Source organism: Tamandua tetradactyla, chromosome 7 (assembly GCF_023851605.1).
Source record: "Tamandua tetradactyla isolate mTamTet1 chromosome 7, mTamTet1.pri, whole genome shotgun sequence".
Classification (NCBI taxonomy): domain Eukaryota; kingdom Metazoa; phylum Chordata; class Mammalia; order Pilosa; family Myrmecophagidae; genus Tamandua; species Tamandua tetradactyla.
The window spans coordinates 79245553-79262255 of record NC_135333.1 but is presented as its reverse complement, the minus strand read 5'-3'; the positions used below and the strand labels follow the sequence as shown (position 1 = coordinate 79262255).

The window sequence follows — 16703 nt, the reverse complement described above, 5'->3', positions numbered from 1 at the left end:
TCGTTATTTTTCAGGTTAGTTCTGAGTTTTGTTGCCTTTTAAAGGGAGAGGAAAGCAAACCCCATGCTATCTTATGATCAGCCTTTAAAATGAAAGGGATAAAACATTTTGCATCATTATTCTTTATGAAGAGAAGCACAACAGCCTAAGTAGTCTGCTGTGGGTGGTGGTGGTGGGTGCTTTGATTCTTTTTTTTTTTTAACTAGAACTAGATTAAAACTGATGGTGCAGAGAAGAAAAAAGTTGTTTGTAGCTGAACAATCGAATCTTTCTTGGCTCTTAAAACATTTCAGCAAGTGTCATTCAAATTTGGACTGTTTCTTAAGCTTGACCTTTGACTAGCTTTGTAAAATCTGGCGAGGATGCTAGAATAGCTGCCAAAAAGAGAAAATGACCTTGAAGTTTGAAAACTTAGACAAATTATACGATATGTTAAACCGACTAGTGGTCTTTATGGATGGAAAGTAAAGCTGAGAGGAGAGGAGGTTGGGGGGAAGAAAAGAACCTTGTTCAAGGAAAAAGAAAAATCTCACAGGGCCTCTAAAACAAGCCTCTGAAGACAGAACAGTAATGATGGAGAAATTATGGATCTTGGACCAAGTTAGTTGTGAAACAATGTTTCTAGATGCCCTTGGATGTTATTCATTGGAGCCCAGTGAGTCTATATTGTTAGGAATTCAAGTAATTGCAGGAAGTGTGTTTTGGTGGGTGTGTGGGGAATCAGCATTGGTTGATGGGGGGCAAGCTTGGTTCCTGGACCATTTGATAGGGAGAAAGGGGAGCATGTCATCCTGTGGACCCCAATGTGTGCAAGACCTGCAGAGAAGGGACTTTAGAGAGTTCAGAAATCGAAGTCAGGGATTTGCAACCTCAGCCAGCCCCTAGACAGTTCTCAAAGGGGAGGGCTGTGTGCTTTTCCAGCGTATTGTAGTAGCAGTTTGATTTCCTAGCTTTTATTTCTAATTTCCACAATTGGTAGTTTCAGAAATGGCTTTGGAGGACAGTTTGTTTTTAACGTGGTTGCCTAGTCCCAAATGCCTTGTTTCTTTTGGGAACCGTACCCTTTACCTCCAGAGCTCTTTCGCAGGAGTTTTTCTTTTGGATGGGTCCAGGAGGTAGGGTCCTTCCTCCTGCAGAGGTCACTTTTTGTACGCGGGGTCGTTCCCAGCGTTTGTGAGTAGCATATGCATATGGTTGTGCTGACTGCACTCGCAGGCTTGTAAATTTTCACCCTGGGAAATTAGCAACAAAGCCCGATCTGTCTCGTGGTTGCTTTGCACTTTCCGAGGGCGGCTGTACTTGACTGAGCTGCAGAACAGGCACGCGAGAGCAAGCGAGGGAGCCAGCGAGAGAGGGAGGGAGAGAAGGAAAGGAGAGAAGAGGGGAGGGGTAGGTGGTGGTGGGGTGAGAGGTAAATAGTCTTAAATCGGAAGGGAGCTGCTTCTCTGTGGTCTTGACAAGCGCCGCCTGGGCTCCGCCGGTTCAGTAATAACTGAGTGACCTTTTCTTTGGCTGTATTATGTCTGGCTGGGAAGGGATTGCATTCTGCAGCTGAGAGCCGGAGCTTCCTTCAGCTCGGTTCCTCGCGAGCTGCTGGGGTAAGTTATCTTGAGCCAGGACGGAGAGAGACAGCCTCGGACTGCAGTTGCCTAAAAGGAGGACACCTGTGGCTCAGATGCGGTCAACACCATTACTTGGTGGATCCTTGAGGACCTCATTATTTTAAACTTAAAAAAATAGAGATTCCCTCCCCCCCCTTTTTTTTCAAACAATGCTTCTTTTTGACCTTTCCCAAGGAGAAGCGCTACAAAGCAGCCACTGTGCTTACTGAACGGCGTCCCCCTGTATCGCTTAATTGAGAAGGTAAGTGCAGCAACTGTGTACACACGCGTCGGCTTATTTGTGGTGTGTGTGTCTGCGGGTGCGCGCGTGCGTGTGCGGATGTGGGTATTTTTTTTCTCCTCCAGCCTCTCTTAATGAGGCATAAACTGGAGCTCCATCCCAGCTCCCCACCGCAACTTTCACTCGGGCTGAAGCTCTGCTGAGACGGTTTTGTTTAAATCATGTGAGGCTTCATTATTTTTATGATGAGACATGAAATAGATGCAGGCTGAAGATGTTGATGGAAGGAGGGAGAGCGGCTGCGGCGCGGAACGTCTCAAGTATGACTCGAGTGGATAGTAGTCAAAGTTCAGGATGAACTGCCGCATTTTCACACCCCTGACGCCCGGGGAGAGAGGGGCCAGGAGAGTTAGGAATTGAGAAGTGTTCGGTCCTGGCTCACAAGAAGGAAAATCAGTCCTGGATGGGTTCTCGGCTCTCGCCCCCCCCACACACACACCTCCCCCGCCCCCTTACTTGCTGAAATTCACGACACTACCACCACCCCACGAGTTTAAAATCTTTTAGCTCTTCTTGGCACTTCCCCCCACCCCCCACAGCCATGATAAAATGTTTCAATGAGATGGAAAAGTGGTTATGTTGGGGGGTGGGGGGTGTGGACGAGAGGCGGCCGAGGAGAGAGGTTCAGTGGAACGAGATGCATATGTCCTAATAGGTTGAGATTCAAACTGATGCTGCACATTTTTACAGGGGCTACCCAGATTGCTGTTATGAAATACAAGTCAGATTTATGATCTTTTTCATATTGAACATGATATGCTATGCTAACGCCGCATGTGACAGTTTAATCAAATCCATTTGTTACCACGAAGCTAAAAGGGGCCGTTGGGATTTTAGGATTACGGCCAGAGTTCGGGAAGCATGTGGCTTTGTCATTCGCCATCATTTTGCACACTGCCACACTGCGAGGGGCTCTGTGTTTGCGCCCTGTCTCGTCTGGACGCCCTCATCCCTTCCCCCACCCCCTGCCGCCACTTCGACCCGCTCCCAAAGTGGTTTCACAATAGTCGGTCCTCGGCGGTGTAAGCTGCGCACCAGGTCCACACTTGAGCCAAATCGAGGAGACCCCCTTCCACTTGTACCTTTGGGCTTGCTGCTCAATGCGAAGCTGCTGCAACTCAGACACGCCTAAGTCAACTCATGCAGAAAAAGGAGAAAAGTTTTGGTAAGGTTACAATCTATCATAGATGCACTTTGCCGGCGCTCGGCACTTAGCTGCTCAAAAGCCTTCCTGCTCTTCCGCCGCTTTTGTGTCTTTCTAAAAGATCCGAAATATTATTGTTGTAACTGCTTTGAAAGACTGCTGCTTAAACTAATTAATCTTGCTAGGTGCAACAAATACTGCTACATTCTTTGCAAATCATCTCTGTGTGGCTGCAAAGCCACAACCACAAAAGGCTGGAGCATAAACTCCGCAAGGGATTCTTTGTTAGAGTGTATGTATGTTTCTTATTTTTTTTTTTTTTTATTTTGCATGTGAGCTGCATCAAAATTGAACTCAGTCTTGCAAATCTCTTGTTGGCCTTTGCCAAGCACTAGCACTTTGCTGCCATGGTAACTGTAATTAAACTGATAAGAGTGGGAAAATGTCAGTATCTCTGAGCCTTGCAGCTGCATTGGAGAAAAAGGGAATCAAATTGGTTCCCAGCTCCATTGCTCAAAAGGGGGGCGGGAGGAATGGAAGCATGGGGAGGGGGGCTGGGAGTTGAAGGGGCAGAACAGAGTTAAGCAGCTCCAGTGCCTGAGATCTGGGGACATCTATTAGCATTGTTGTCCCTTAGGGGGCTGAAGCCTGTAGGGATGCTCTGGGCCAGTGAACAGAGAGAACAAGCTTTTAGGCCCAATCTAGTTTTCCGATAGGGGTTGGGGGCTGGGGAGAGGATGAAGATGGGTTGGAGGAGAGAAAATCTTTTGTTTAGTACCTCTTGGCAATCGAATGGCCCTGTTGGCCAAATTCTTTTAATCTGTGTCACTGCTCCCAGCTGCAGGACCTGCATTCCCATTTTAGCATCTTCCTGAGGCACCTCATCTCTGCCAACCCCCTTTATGTATTCTTTCTGTTCCTGCTCCCAAACTGTTCTCTGTGCATCTTTGGAGGGGGTACAGAATGTTTTCCATTCACTATGCGTAGTTAGTCCAAATACATAAAAGACTTTTTTTTAAAGTGCTGCAAATCTATTATTATTATTATTATTATTATTATTATTATTATTATTATTATTTAAACCCCTATGTGTTGTGGAGTTGTGGCTACTTTGTTGTGTTAACTACTGAAGCTGAGACTGTGCGGATGAATGGCACAGAACAAGGGAACATAATGGAGGCAATCAACCGTTAGGCCGCCTCACAATACAATCCAGGCAATTAAAAGCTCACCAGAGTTTAAATGAAATGGTTCTACTTATTTCTGCACACCACACTGCACAGGCTATTATTTATGTCTTTTTTTTAAATTATGATTTCCCTTAAACTGTCAAATAACTCAGAATGGCAGGGTCTCAGAGGCAATAAGAATTTCCCTCAGAACAATTTACATGCCAATCTAAAACTAGTTATGAGTCCTGATGTGCTATGAGCAACTCATGAAATGTTTCTCAGCTTATGAACACAGAACTCAGACATGTTCTTCTGGATGTGGAGAGCAGGCTGCTAACTGCTTCATGCTTTTTAGATACATGGCAAAGGGGTAACTACAAAATAGTTCTTTTTCTACAGCAGTTAACTTGCATGATATTGAAAAGGTTCCATTTACAAGGGGAATGTGAAGTTCTTCAGATGAAGTTCCTGGGAAGGAGTACAAAATATCAAACTCTTTTTATGTCCAGGGCCAAGCAGAATGTAAGAGTTTCAAATATTAATTGGCCTCAATGTGCTAAATTAAAATGTCAGCATAACAAAAACATTTTGTGAAGGCAAGCAGGATAGTGTTACTTATGCCAAAACGTTGTATCTGGTCTCACAAAACATTTTGAATAAAGGTAGTTGACTTTCTGCGCTTCGTAGCAGGAACACAATTGTGGGAAATACAGCTTAGTTCGTCTAATAAAAATTATTATTTTTTTAATTTTCATCTTTGAGCTATGGGATTTTAAAAATAATAGCTTATAAATTAGAAAATTAAAAATGGCTCCTCTGAATATATAATGGATGCTTACAATAACCAAATACAGAAGGTCATTCAGTAAACCAAATGTCCCCCCCCCCCATATATGGTTCCAAGGCACTTGGTTATATTCTGTACTGTAATTAATGGAATTCGTTCCTTCTGGCTCCTTGCTAAAAGTGGATAACCAGTTCTGATCAAAGAAACTTCATTTGTTAGAAGTTCTAGAGAGTGAGATTTAGTAGAGCTATCAAAGGTTATGATTGATCTACACTAGGCCCTTAGCTCCTTCAAAGAAAAGGAACAGAGAGCAGGCTATAGGGATACCACCTGCTCTTCTGTAAAAATCCAGCTGCATCTGCAGCTCCTGCCACCGCGGCTATGAAGACTGTGCAGAAAGACCAGCACCTTGCTTTCTCCCCTGCCATTCCCTACTCTCACTCTCTATCAGACAAGTTATTTTCTAATGAAAGTTCAACACCATAACAATAATATGTACAATTCATGTATTATTTGTAAGTAGAAAAGTTATTCAGTTGTGGGAGTCCATCGATGTTGCCATGTGATTTTTGAAGAAAAGGCAGTTGAAGGTAATTGGGATGAGGCAGTCATCAGAAGGCAGCAGAGGAAACTGAAGAGGCTTTAGGTATTTGAAAAGGGAAATGCAGAATATTATAGCTTGGCATTTCCTTTTTTGATACTGTTTCAAGTGCATGCACATTTGGTGTCTTATATCCTACTACATACAAGTTTAAAACTTTATGCGGAGACCGGACCATGCACCTAAAACAACTTTATGCAGAGAAGAGGAAGCAAAGGATAGCAGTGGGAATTCTGGACTGTAAAAGGGTCACCATGTCCCAAGTCTACAGCATAACCATCATTCAGCTTTGAGCAAATCCTTCAGCCTCTCTTGAGCTGCTGTATCATAATTTGTAAACTGAGGAAATCTGGAATAGATGCTATCTGCAGTATGTTATGGTAGTTAAAAAGGTATTTGATATATATGAAGACATTATAGTTGGTCCAGCTTTTTCCCAGACTGGGTGTTTGATACTTAAGTAATGAGAAACTCAAAGGTGAGCATCAGTCTCACTGGAAAGATTTCAGTCAAGTTGTAAAAACCAACAGAACTCAGATGGAGAGATACCTTAAATATAGAAATACCTCTATGTTTATATAGTCCGTACATAATATACATATGTATTGTAATTATATATGTTTATGTAATTTTATATATATATATATATGTAATTTATATATTTGGGCTTTGCCTTCTGTTGTTTCTTCTTACCCCATAAAATAAATAAGAATATCGTAATGGTAATGAATTGTACAATTTTATACTTTAGTTTACCTAAAAGCAAGTCATGTATAGTTAGTTAATATGCCATTAGTATGGGCACCCAACAGATACTTGTGAATATAAATACAATGTTTGTCTTAATATAGTGAATACATTGAAATATTGAGCACTCGAAAGAAGAATGGGAATGCAAACAAGTAATATAGGATTGGTGAGCATTTCAGGTGACTGTCAAGCGGAAGGAGAATACACACTGGGGCATCTCCTTCTATCATCAAGCACATATGAAGTGAAATTTTTAGTCAATTAAGAAAAACTCATTTTTGATTCTTATAGACTATGCATAGATTAGTTTGTTAAATAACTTTCTTTAAAAATCATTAGCCATTTTCTAATATTTCTCCTTAAGGGAAATGTTCTGTGAGGGGAACGGGAACTCTGTGAAATTATTTAGTGTTATTTAAGTCTGTGTATATAATGTTAGCTTGCTGTTTACAACATGAATTCATTCTTTTTTTTACCACTTTATACTTGTGACATTGGTAAATGATTTGATAAGGACTTTAAAGTTTGAGACTTTTTCCAAAATTTAGTTTGATTTTGGTACAGCCCTAAAAAAAGAAAATCTACAAGACAATATTAGATATTTAACTTGTTTCAGGTCTTTTGGCATCTTTTCATTGTCTCGTAGTCCCAGCCCTCTTTTTGTGTGTGTCTTGTTTCAGGTATACAAATGCTCTCAGTCCAGCCAGACACCAAGCCGAAAGGTTGTGCTGGCTGCAACCGAAAGATCAAGGACCGATATCTTCTAAAGGCACTGGACAAATACTGGCATGAAGACTGCCTGAAGTGTGCCTGCTGCGACTGTCGTTTGGGAGAAGTGGGCTCCACCCTGTATACTAAAGCTAATCTTATCCTTTGTCGCAGAGACTATCTGAGGTAGGAATTATCCTTGCACACCAGTCATGGCTGGATTCATTTTTAAATACTTTTGTGTGCTTTTTGTTTTATTTTCAGCTTATATTCCTGAAAGATGTTGACCTGTCAGCCTTTAAAATGTTGTCCAGTGTGTTTCCTCAAATTACTGCTTAAGGATGGCCAATTATAAAACACATATTTAAAGTATTTTGATTTGGCATGCCCAGCTATTCATACTTAGAAAGAGGTTATTCCACTGACTATACTGAAACTGTCAGTTAGTGTCAAGGATGTATTTGATAAAAATAAGCATATGTTTTAAAATTAGAGTCTAAGGGGCAAGGTAGTCTGAGAATAACCCGAAGAAATGGGTCAGCTGTTTGGTTAAACATTTGATTCTATTTTGCAAAAAAGTCCAATTTGAGAAACATATACGGGAAGTATTTTAAGTGCTCTTCTTAGTTGGACCTGAATTTAGTTCTCTAAAGTTATTCAGCTATCCTTTCTGATTCAGCTTTGTAGAGAACTTCAGTTTTAAATTCTTCACTGGTAGATATTATATACACACAAACATAGACACAGTTTTGCATACTTTCCCCAAGTGTAAATACAGCTACCTCCTCCCCCGGCCCCCACCTCCATGACCTTCCAAATGGCCTTCACAGAGATATCACTGGGCCACCAGCCATAGATTTGCCAGGACCTTTATGGGAAATAACAAAGTAAGGGCCCCATCCATAGGGGGAAATGATAGCCACTTTCCAAAATATACCCAACTGAATAGTTTCAGGACAAAGCAGATGTTCTTGGTTATGGACCCATGGGGCTGAAAGTGAGGTAGAGCCTCAGTGCACTAAACCTTTTATGTTTCCCAACCTGTAGTGCTCAACACATGCATTCCTATTTAGGAAAAATTATTTTGCTTTTCAGGGAACTTTGTGACTTCATTCAGCTGCAAGTTATTTTATTAATAAAGCAAGATCTATCAAATTAAGGAAATGATATATGGCATCATTGGGGTTTTCCTATTTGATACAATGGATCATTTTTCTGGTACGACATTGTCTGACAATTTATTTTGAACTTTTTCCCCCGTGACACAAAATGTATCAATTAGCAGGAGAATGCAATGATCTTGGTCATTTTAGGTGTTTTCCAGGGCCTCTGGTGCTGTTGAGTATGTAATTTACTTATTTTCGGTCAAATTCAATCTGTATATACAAAAATACATCATTTGATTAATGGTGGTTATAAAATGGTGAATCTAGTACCGTTTATCAGATTCTACTCTGGTCCCTCTTAGGACCACCTCAGCTGACAGCCTCCTAATAATGACTACTTGTTACCGCTTTCTCTGTGTTCCAGGCACACAAAACACGCATAAGATGCCAAGAATGGGAAACAATGCCTTAAAGGCAGGATTTCCCTTATTTTGATGCACAACTAATCAAAATTAATATAGTGCGTGGGTCTTTTAGAACTCTCTAGTCTCTGAACTTTCCTCTTTGAAATAAAAATGTCTCCTCTGTTCATTTTGAGTTAGAGCTCCGTTTCCACAGAAAGTATTTGTATTGCATATAGTGATTTAATATTGCTTCCCTAGTTTTGCTTTACTTATACTAACCAATAGGCAAAGCTTTCTGACTCCTTTTTGACTTTTACATTTATTTGCAATTTCAGTTTCCCAAGCGGGTTCATACTAGGACAATTCCAAACACAGAATCTATATAGTCTGGACAAGGTTTTCTAATAAGCAAATAAAGTAAGAAATGAAGTCTCTTGAAACATTTATATACTTGTAAATAAAAAAACTAAAGATATCAATCAAATGCCTGTGTTGTGAGAAAAACTGCATTATAGTTGTCAGTGTAGTATCAAGCAAGCAAAAGTAACTTTATTTTTGTTTTGTTCTTCCTTATGTTCTTAAAAATATGCTAAACTGGCATTTTATAGTCTCATGTTAGTGTTTCGTTGAAGGGAATTTATCAAAATAGTTTTTGTATCAGAAATCTTTATTTCTAAAAGAGTCTATATGATGCTTTTTATGATAGAACTCAGTTAATTTTGCTTTGGCTCAAACGTTTAATGCTAGTTAACTTTATTAAAATATAATCGTACTTTCTCAAATATAAATTTTGGTCCTGATTGCCAATATAGTCATTTATTAGTATACAATTTCCTTTTGAATTGGTCATTACCATAGTAATGGCCAGTTGTTATGTTAACAGCCTGAGGGTTGTTAACATTTCAAACTCGGTTGTTAATAGCAAGTTTATCCCTTATTTAAACTGAAGATTTTCTGTATATAGCATGACTTCTTTGGTGACTACTAATCCCTCAACACTTAAAAATTACAGAAATGAAGTGAGGAATGGGTGGGTATGTGTGTAAAGACACTGTGTTTTATACATTATACCACAAAGGTGATATTAGCTTTATGCAGAAAATATCTATCTCAATGAAATTGTGTATATGTTCATCAGCATATGTCTCTGATGGACAAATTAAAGTAGTCATTCTGTTATGTTAAACCAAATTAATTTGCAAATTAATTTCTTTGAATGTATATAAGTCATTTAAAATTTTCATTGAATGCTTTCTATGTGAGAGGCTTAGTTTTAGGCAATGGATATAAGTGAGGTAAAAAAGGAGCTGTGCCTAAGATTGTTAATAATTATTTAATTACACAAAAATCTGTAATATGATCATTGAATCAATAGTATCCTGTGTCTGTTTTCCAGAGCTTTGAAAATAATTTCTCATTTCTCTCCTAATTCAGATTTTTTTGGTATTTTGCACAACCAATTCTTAACCATAAAATTCTATTAAAATGTAGATTTGTTTTGTTTTGTCTTGTTTTTTGTTTTGGCTTTTATGTAATTCCTTTGAGGTGCCAGACAGGCCAAAAATAACTTACAGATTTGTATTTCTCTGTCTAAATTGATAGGCACCTAAGTAAGAACATGAAAATGATAAACAAAAAATAGTAGTTTTCCTGTATAGTAAATTATTGGTTATAAATACTATCTTGGGCCAGATAATGTTTCATATCTAAGGAAAAGTGAAATATTTGTGCCAATTGTATCCAACACCTAATTAACTTCTCTGCAGAATACAAAAACAAGAAGAAAAAAACAGAAAAGGAAAAAAAAACTTCTCATGCTGAACAATGAGTCTTAAATCTACATTTTATTTTGTATTACTTCAGTTAGTGATAGCGATGACATGTTTAACAAGTTCTTTGAATGATAATTTATGATACTAAATGATATAAAATATTAGAATTTAGATCATGAGATATTTTCTTAAGAACTGTAGTAACTATTATTCTGGTAAATGTGGTTTCTTTCAGTTTTGCTATCCCTCCTTTGTGGCACAGTTGGTATGTTCAAGGAAAGAAAAGACAGCTATTCTACAATCTATGTACTGAGTTTCAAACCTGGATAGTAAATTGTTTACTTTCCATAACAGAGTTGATATATCATTTTTTTATAGAACATAAAATACACATATCTGACAAGGCAGAATTTACCCATTTGTAGGATTGTTATCATCTTTTGAAAACTCATTAGGTAAAGGAATAGAAGGATTGGATTTTTAAAAACTCCCTTTATTCTCAAGCTTTCTGACTAAAACTATGAAGCCAATTTTTATAGTCAAAATTTATATTCCAGGACTTAGAAATGTATCTGTTAAAAAATATGTCCAATGCATATGTATATAACTATTATCTTTAAAGTAAAAGGTAAGCTTATAACAAGATGCCTAAAGTGGATTAGCAATTACTGTGTAAAATAGCATAGCTTTAGTAGTGATTCTAGTCACTGTTAAACGATCGTCCTTATTTCAGTTTGGAAAACAGACAGAAAGTAGTGTATAGTCAGTTTTTGAATTAAGATTTTGTGATAAGCATTAAACAATCAGAAGCAGGACAAAAATTAAAATATTTTACTTTTCATCTTGGAGGCAATAAAGAACAGAATTCCACTCAAGTTTTTGGGTAATTTTTGTTTGTGTTTAGTGAAGCCTGTAACTTCTTCTGATATATTTTAAGCATTTGGTAGATACAAGCTGTATCTTTTGTCTCTTGCCAAAGACTTTTATTCAAAGCGCCATGAAAGCTGCTTATGGCTCTTCCTATGAGAAGCTGAAATGTCTTATATAAAATTTAATGCAACTTGCTATTTTCATTCCTGAGGATGATTTGTTTAAAATGAAACTACTGCGGAAGAGTCATGTTTCACACATCACCATAGTTGCCAATTAACTCATATGAGTTGAGGCTGCAATTTTGACTACCAATTTTATAATGATTTAATTCATTATAAATATATAAACTTTAAAATAGAAAATTAAAGTAAAATGCTATATAGAACTTATATCTAGCTCTGCTTATTTCAAACTGATCAGCTTGGTGCTTTTGAAATTTCATATAAGGTTAAATTTATATTGGCACATAATTATAGCATTCAAAGTAAATGTGAATATATTATTAATATTATTTTATATGACAATTCACAGAACACATTTTTTTGAAAAAAATAAATAAAGTGCTATTCTTTTTTCTTTCATTGCCACCTTTCTGTTAGACTTTTGGGAAGTAGCACATCTTTATTATTTGAAAAAAATCACATTTTATTGTCTTAAATTTTTGAAACCTTAAGCTTTTATTTGGAATGCAACTCATTATAAATAAACTTTTTCTCTGTGAGCTTCCCTAAAACCTTAGTATAGTCATATTTTACCATATTTAAATGTCTACATTAGTCTCACTGTTATGAAATATTTTGGCATAAGTGTATATTTTAGAACACATGGTCTGCTAAAAATATACTGTTATATTTCTTGCAAATTAGCTTATTTGTAGCTTCATAAAAGTTGTGATTTTAAGATGATTTTTCATATTTTCATCAGAGAGAATTATTGAAATCTGTCTTAGACATTTTAAACTATATTCTGTTCATGGACCAGCATAAATTGGGAGTGATACTTTTGTTTTGTACAATATTTTGAGAGACTGTCCCACACTCTGGGGGGGGGGGGGAAGAAACAACAAAATTTTTAGATTCACACTTGCTGTCCTGAGTGAAAACTCCCCTATTACAATTTCTGTCAAAAATATTTAATCCACTACATGTTTAGAATTTCCCCTAATTTTTAAATTTATCTACGATATCTTTCCATCCTTAATTCTGTCATACATCCATTTTCAATGAATGAGTGTTTAAGTATCTAATATAGTTAATTATTTTAGTCTTGTAGCTTTGTTCTTTGTTTTATAGATTTGAGATACTCCTCTGATGAATATTACATTTTTTTAAAAACTACCTTTTTTGATATGTTACATTTTTTATCTTTTTATAAAACATGGAATACTTCAGTCAGGATAATTTTTACACATAAGATGGATATGTTAGACATATCTGACTTAGCAAAAAATATTCTGTTTCTATAAGTATATTTAGGATTAAATGCATCTGGAAAAACTATTTGAGAATTGCTAAAATTGCTTATTTTGCACTTTGTAAATACACAGAACTCTGGGGAAAAAAACTCTATTTTTAGTTACTCTTAGAATAAATCAAAGTTAGCCAGTACTTCATTTATAAACTCCCCATTAACTTCCATTAAGAGACTAATAATAAATTTTCATGCTGTGTTTTGACTGTATAAACATAATTTATTAAAGAATCTCATTTTTAAATATGCTGAAAGTAGTAATTTTGTAAATGGTTTGGATGAATATATGTATTGTAGAAATATGTTATGTAGTTCAGTTTTCTGCTTCACATAAAAAACATATAGCCTAAAAGAAGAATTGCCCCAACTAAATAGCAATTGTATTTCCCTTCACTTACACAGTGAGGTACTGAAATTTCATTTTGAATTCGTTTTTAAAACATTTTTCTCGGTTCCTGTAAGAATGTCTTCTATTATTTAAAATCATGCACTGCAACCTCATCCCTACTTCCAAAAAAAATATTAGTTAACATATCCTACTTTTATCAATGGGTGTTAAAATTTATTAACTGTAAATGCAGGACAGGATCTTGAAAGCAAGAAAACCAAATAAAAATAGCAATATTTTATTTAAGTAACTAAGTGCTTTTATAAAACAGCATTTACATTAGCCATGTTTCTTGAGAAAGCCATTTTCATGTCTTTTCTCTCTTTTTTTTCTATTTTTTTGTTTCACAGCCCTGTAAAAGTTGGTTTATGTAAGTGATTACTCATAGTGATACATGGAGTTTTCACCGTTAAGCACTATGAAAGTGTGTGGGTGTGCACATGCATTTGCACGCACAGATATTAGACTCTATAACATTAGAATAAACATTACCTTCTGTCATCATTGACTTTGATCCCATCACCTCACTTTTGTAGGCTTTGACACTTGTAACATTCAGTTATTTGACACCAGCTATTTTCTTAGTTTTGCAGACTAAAGCACTGATTTATTCCGGTAGGATTTTCACCACCTCAAGAGGAAAGACAAACTGTAAAAAACCAAAGAATGCCTAAATTTATTCCCTTGTGATTTTTAACATCCTATTCTCTTTTCCTTCACTCCAAGGGAGTTGGATACGGTCTGTTCTATTTCTGTTTCCACCGTTGTAAACGTACTTGTTTTGATGATTAACCATACATTTCTCTTTTCAAGGTCCTTATAAGAAATTTATTTTGAAATGTAGGCTTACATTGTGCAGGAAAAAAATGTGGCATTTAGATTTTCATTTCTTGCTTTAAAGCTTTTGCCTACTGAAGCCTTTTCTTTCCTATTATCGGTGTTATTGAGTAACTTTACTCTGAAACTGTTAGGATCTATACATTCCCTTTTATTACATATTTACTGTATTCATGAAATACACACATCAATTCTATACTGTCACCTGAGTCGTTTTTGGTTTCAGACACTATATTTTCAAAACTTCTTAATAAGCCTTTGTTGTTGAAGTTAGATAAAGCCTCCAAATCTTTTGCTGGATTTCTTTGCTCCATAGGGTTAATTTGTTATGGTACAAAAGTCTCTAGCAGCGGGCCTTACTAGTTTAAAATAAAATCACACTTGAGATAAGTAATCATCTTGGAATAGTCAGGTCCATGACTTGAAGTTAGAAAATTAATATTAAGCTGCGTGTATTGTTAGACTCTAATCAGCATGTGTTGTTATGATTCAATTTAATATAAAAAACTCTCCAACTGGGCTACAGGGAAAATAAAAGACTCTTAGGAATTCAAAGAGTATTTGTAAGGGAATTTTCCAAAGTCATATTTAAGTAAATTTGTTATTACTAATCCAGTAGAACATCATCCACATTAAACCCATTCTTATTAACAAAAACAGAAAGTCAGTTTTAGTAAACATAAATATCAGCTCTGACAAGGACTAGTTAAAGGGTCAATAAAATTAATAAAATGTGCTAATGCTAACATTTAATTGTAATCTAAATACCACAGAGGAAAAAATTAATTCTTATTTCATTTATACTATAGGATCCCATCAGGCCATATCAAGGGCAAAAGGCAAATTTTAGAGATCACTACTCTATTTTTATTTCAAAAAACCCTGAGAAAAACATGTTTTTATTAAAAGTGATCTTAAGAGAAATACAAATTTAACAAATATTTTTAAAATTAGTTTATTCTCTTGTTTATGTATTTTGAAAACTCTTAAGTAACATTCTGATACACCTTTAACCAAAAAGACTGTTCCACTTTAAAATGCTTTTTGGCATGCAGTATGATGCTTGCTTTGTGTTTACCAACTGCTCAAAAAATACATATATTCTGACCATGAGCTACATAAAAAGACTAAGTAAGATAAGTGATTAATACCTGTTTCTTTATTTGGGTGCACAGAGATGGGGGAGGGGGGTGTCAAAAAAGCAATCAGTTGTGCATGATTATTAGTTTATTGGGCAAGTTTGTGTTTTACAGGTGTGAAGTGAAACTATATTGTCAACATATTGCTAAAGCCTGTAAGTATCACATGTGAATATATCTGCTGAGGAATTGGGGAGACAGAGAAATGATAAGTTATTGAACTGCTTTATAACTTATAATGAATGCTAGTATCTTTCTGCCACTCATTAGAAGAAAAATTTTAGAAAAGTTCTGAGTTAGAAGATTCTTCTTTCCACACCATGTCCTTGTTTAGAGAGAGCTGTGAGGTTTTTATTTACAATTATTCACATTGCCATCTCTTTAACAGTTTTGCAATGAAACAATTTAGCCACTTAAATATTTGGATGCCAATAGTCCATCCTATAAATAATGAATGGAGACTATTGTAGTTCTAATTGATTTTGTATAATGTATAAATAGAAAGTATAAAGTTATTAATATTTTACTCTGCAAAGAATAAAGTATTTGGGGTGGGGAATATGGAAGAACTTAAGGCCAGGTTATTTTTCAAATGTTCTATAACTGATAAATTTTGTCACTGTGGCTATTAAATAACTAAGTAGAATACATGTGAGTTTTAATCTAGTTATGTCCTGTGGAGCCAATAGAGAGAATAAGAGTTGTGATAAAAGGAGATTAGAAAATGTTTTGAAAAAGGGAGGATATAACTAATAAACTTTAGTAAAAATCATTTTGGAAGCCAGTAGTCCTGCTTTTGAAAGCTAAGCTCCTAGCTTTATAGTTATGTTTTGGAGGTAGAGTAAGAGAGGGTTAACTAGGAAATGTTTATGCTGTTTGTATTGTAATCTCTTATCACAGATGTTAAGCTAACGAGAGAGGTACAATTGATGTCCCTTGCAAAATGCTTTAACATCCCTGGCCCCTATTTTCTCATTCAACAAGTATCACTGTTCTACATGCTTTAGATATTTGTGCAGGGCCCTGGGCTACAGCACTGAACAGAACATGGAAACATCTCCTCCCCTTACACAGTTTATATTCCATTTAGCAGAAGTAGATAATCAACAAAGTAAGTATGCATAGAGTATGTTATAAGGTGATAAAACCTATGAGGCAAAAAAAAAAAAAGCAGTATAAGAGGTTCACAGAATTTGTATGTGCACATGTGATGGGATTTGAAATATTAAATACGGTAGACAGAGATGGCTTCGCTGACATGGAGCCTTGAATAAAGGCCTAAAGAAAGTGAAGGAGCTAGCCATAGGAATCTGTGGGAAAGACATTCTGGCACGGGGAACAGGTAGTATTGAGGCCCTATGATGGGATCTTGCACCTGGAGTCAGGGAGAGCAGAAGAGGCAAGGATTAGTTATCTCCTGTTGCTGTTACAACCAGACTATCCCTATCCATTTCCAAATGTCCCCAAAGGATCGCTAAAACCTTCCATTTGAGAACCACTGTAAAGCTTATCCATTTAGGCTGTTAATGAATTTAATTCCATTTGGGATTAGAGGTCTCATCTGTTAAATTGGGCGGGATTTTTTTTTTTTTTTTTTTATTACTAGCAGTTTCTTTGGGTGTCTTTTTATTTGGCTACACTGATGACCCT

General features: G+C 36.3%; 1 protein-coding gene across 4 annotated transcripts in view; it reads left to right on the top strand.

The window, feature by feature from the left end:
* LMO3 (LIM domain only 3) overlaps positions 1-16703 on the top strand; it is a 55281-nt gene that overhangs the window by 136 nt on the left and 38442 nt on the right. Inside the window, exons 1-3 of one of the 4 annotated variants that reach the window (XM_077167933.1) lie at positions 1427-1598; positions 1797-1863; positions 7037-7250. In XM_077167933.1, coding sequence (XP_077024048.1) covers positions 7045-7250 — 206 coding nt within the window. In that variant the 5' untranslated portion in view covers positions 1427-1598; positions 1797-1863; positions 7037-7044. Of the gene's footprint in view, positions 15-1426; positions 1864-2832; positions 3068-7036; positions 7251-16703 lie in introns of those variants that run through there. The other 3 variants (XM_077167935.1, XM_077167932.1, XM_077167931.1) reach the window with 3 other exon arrangements.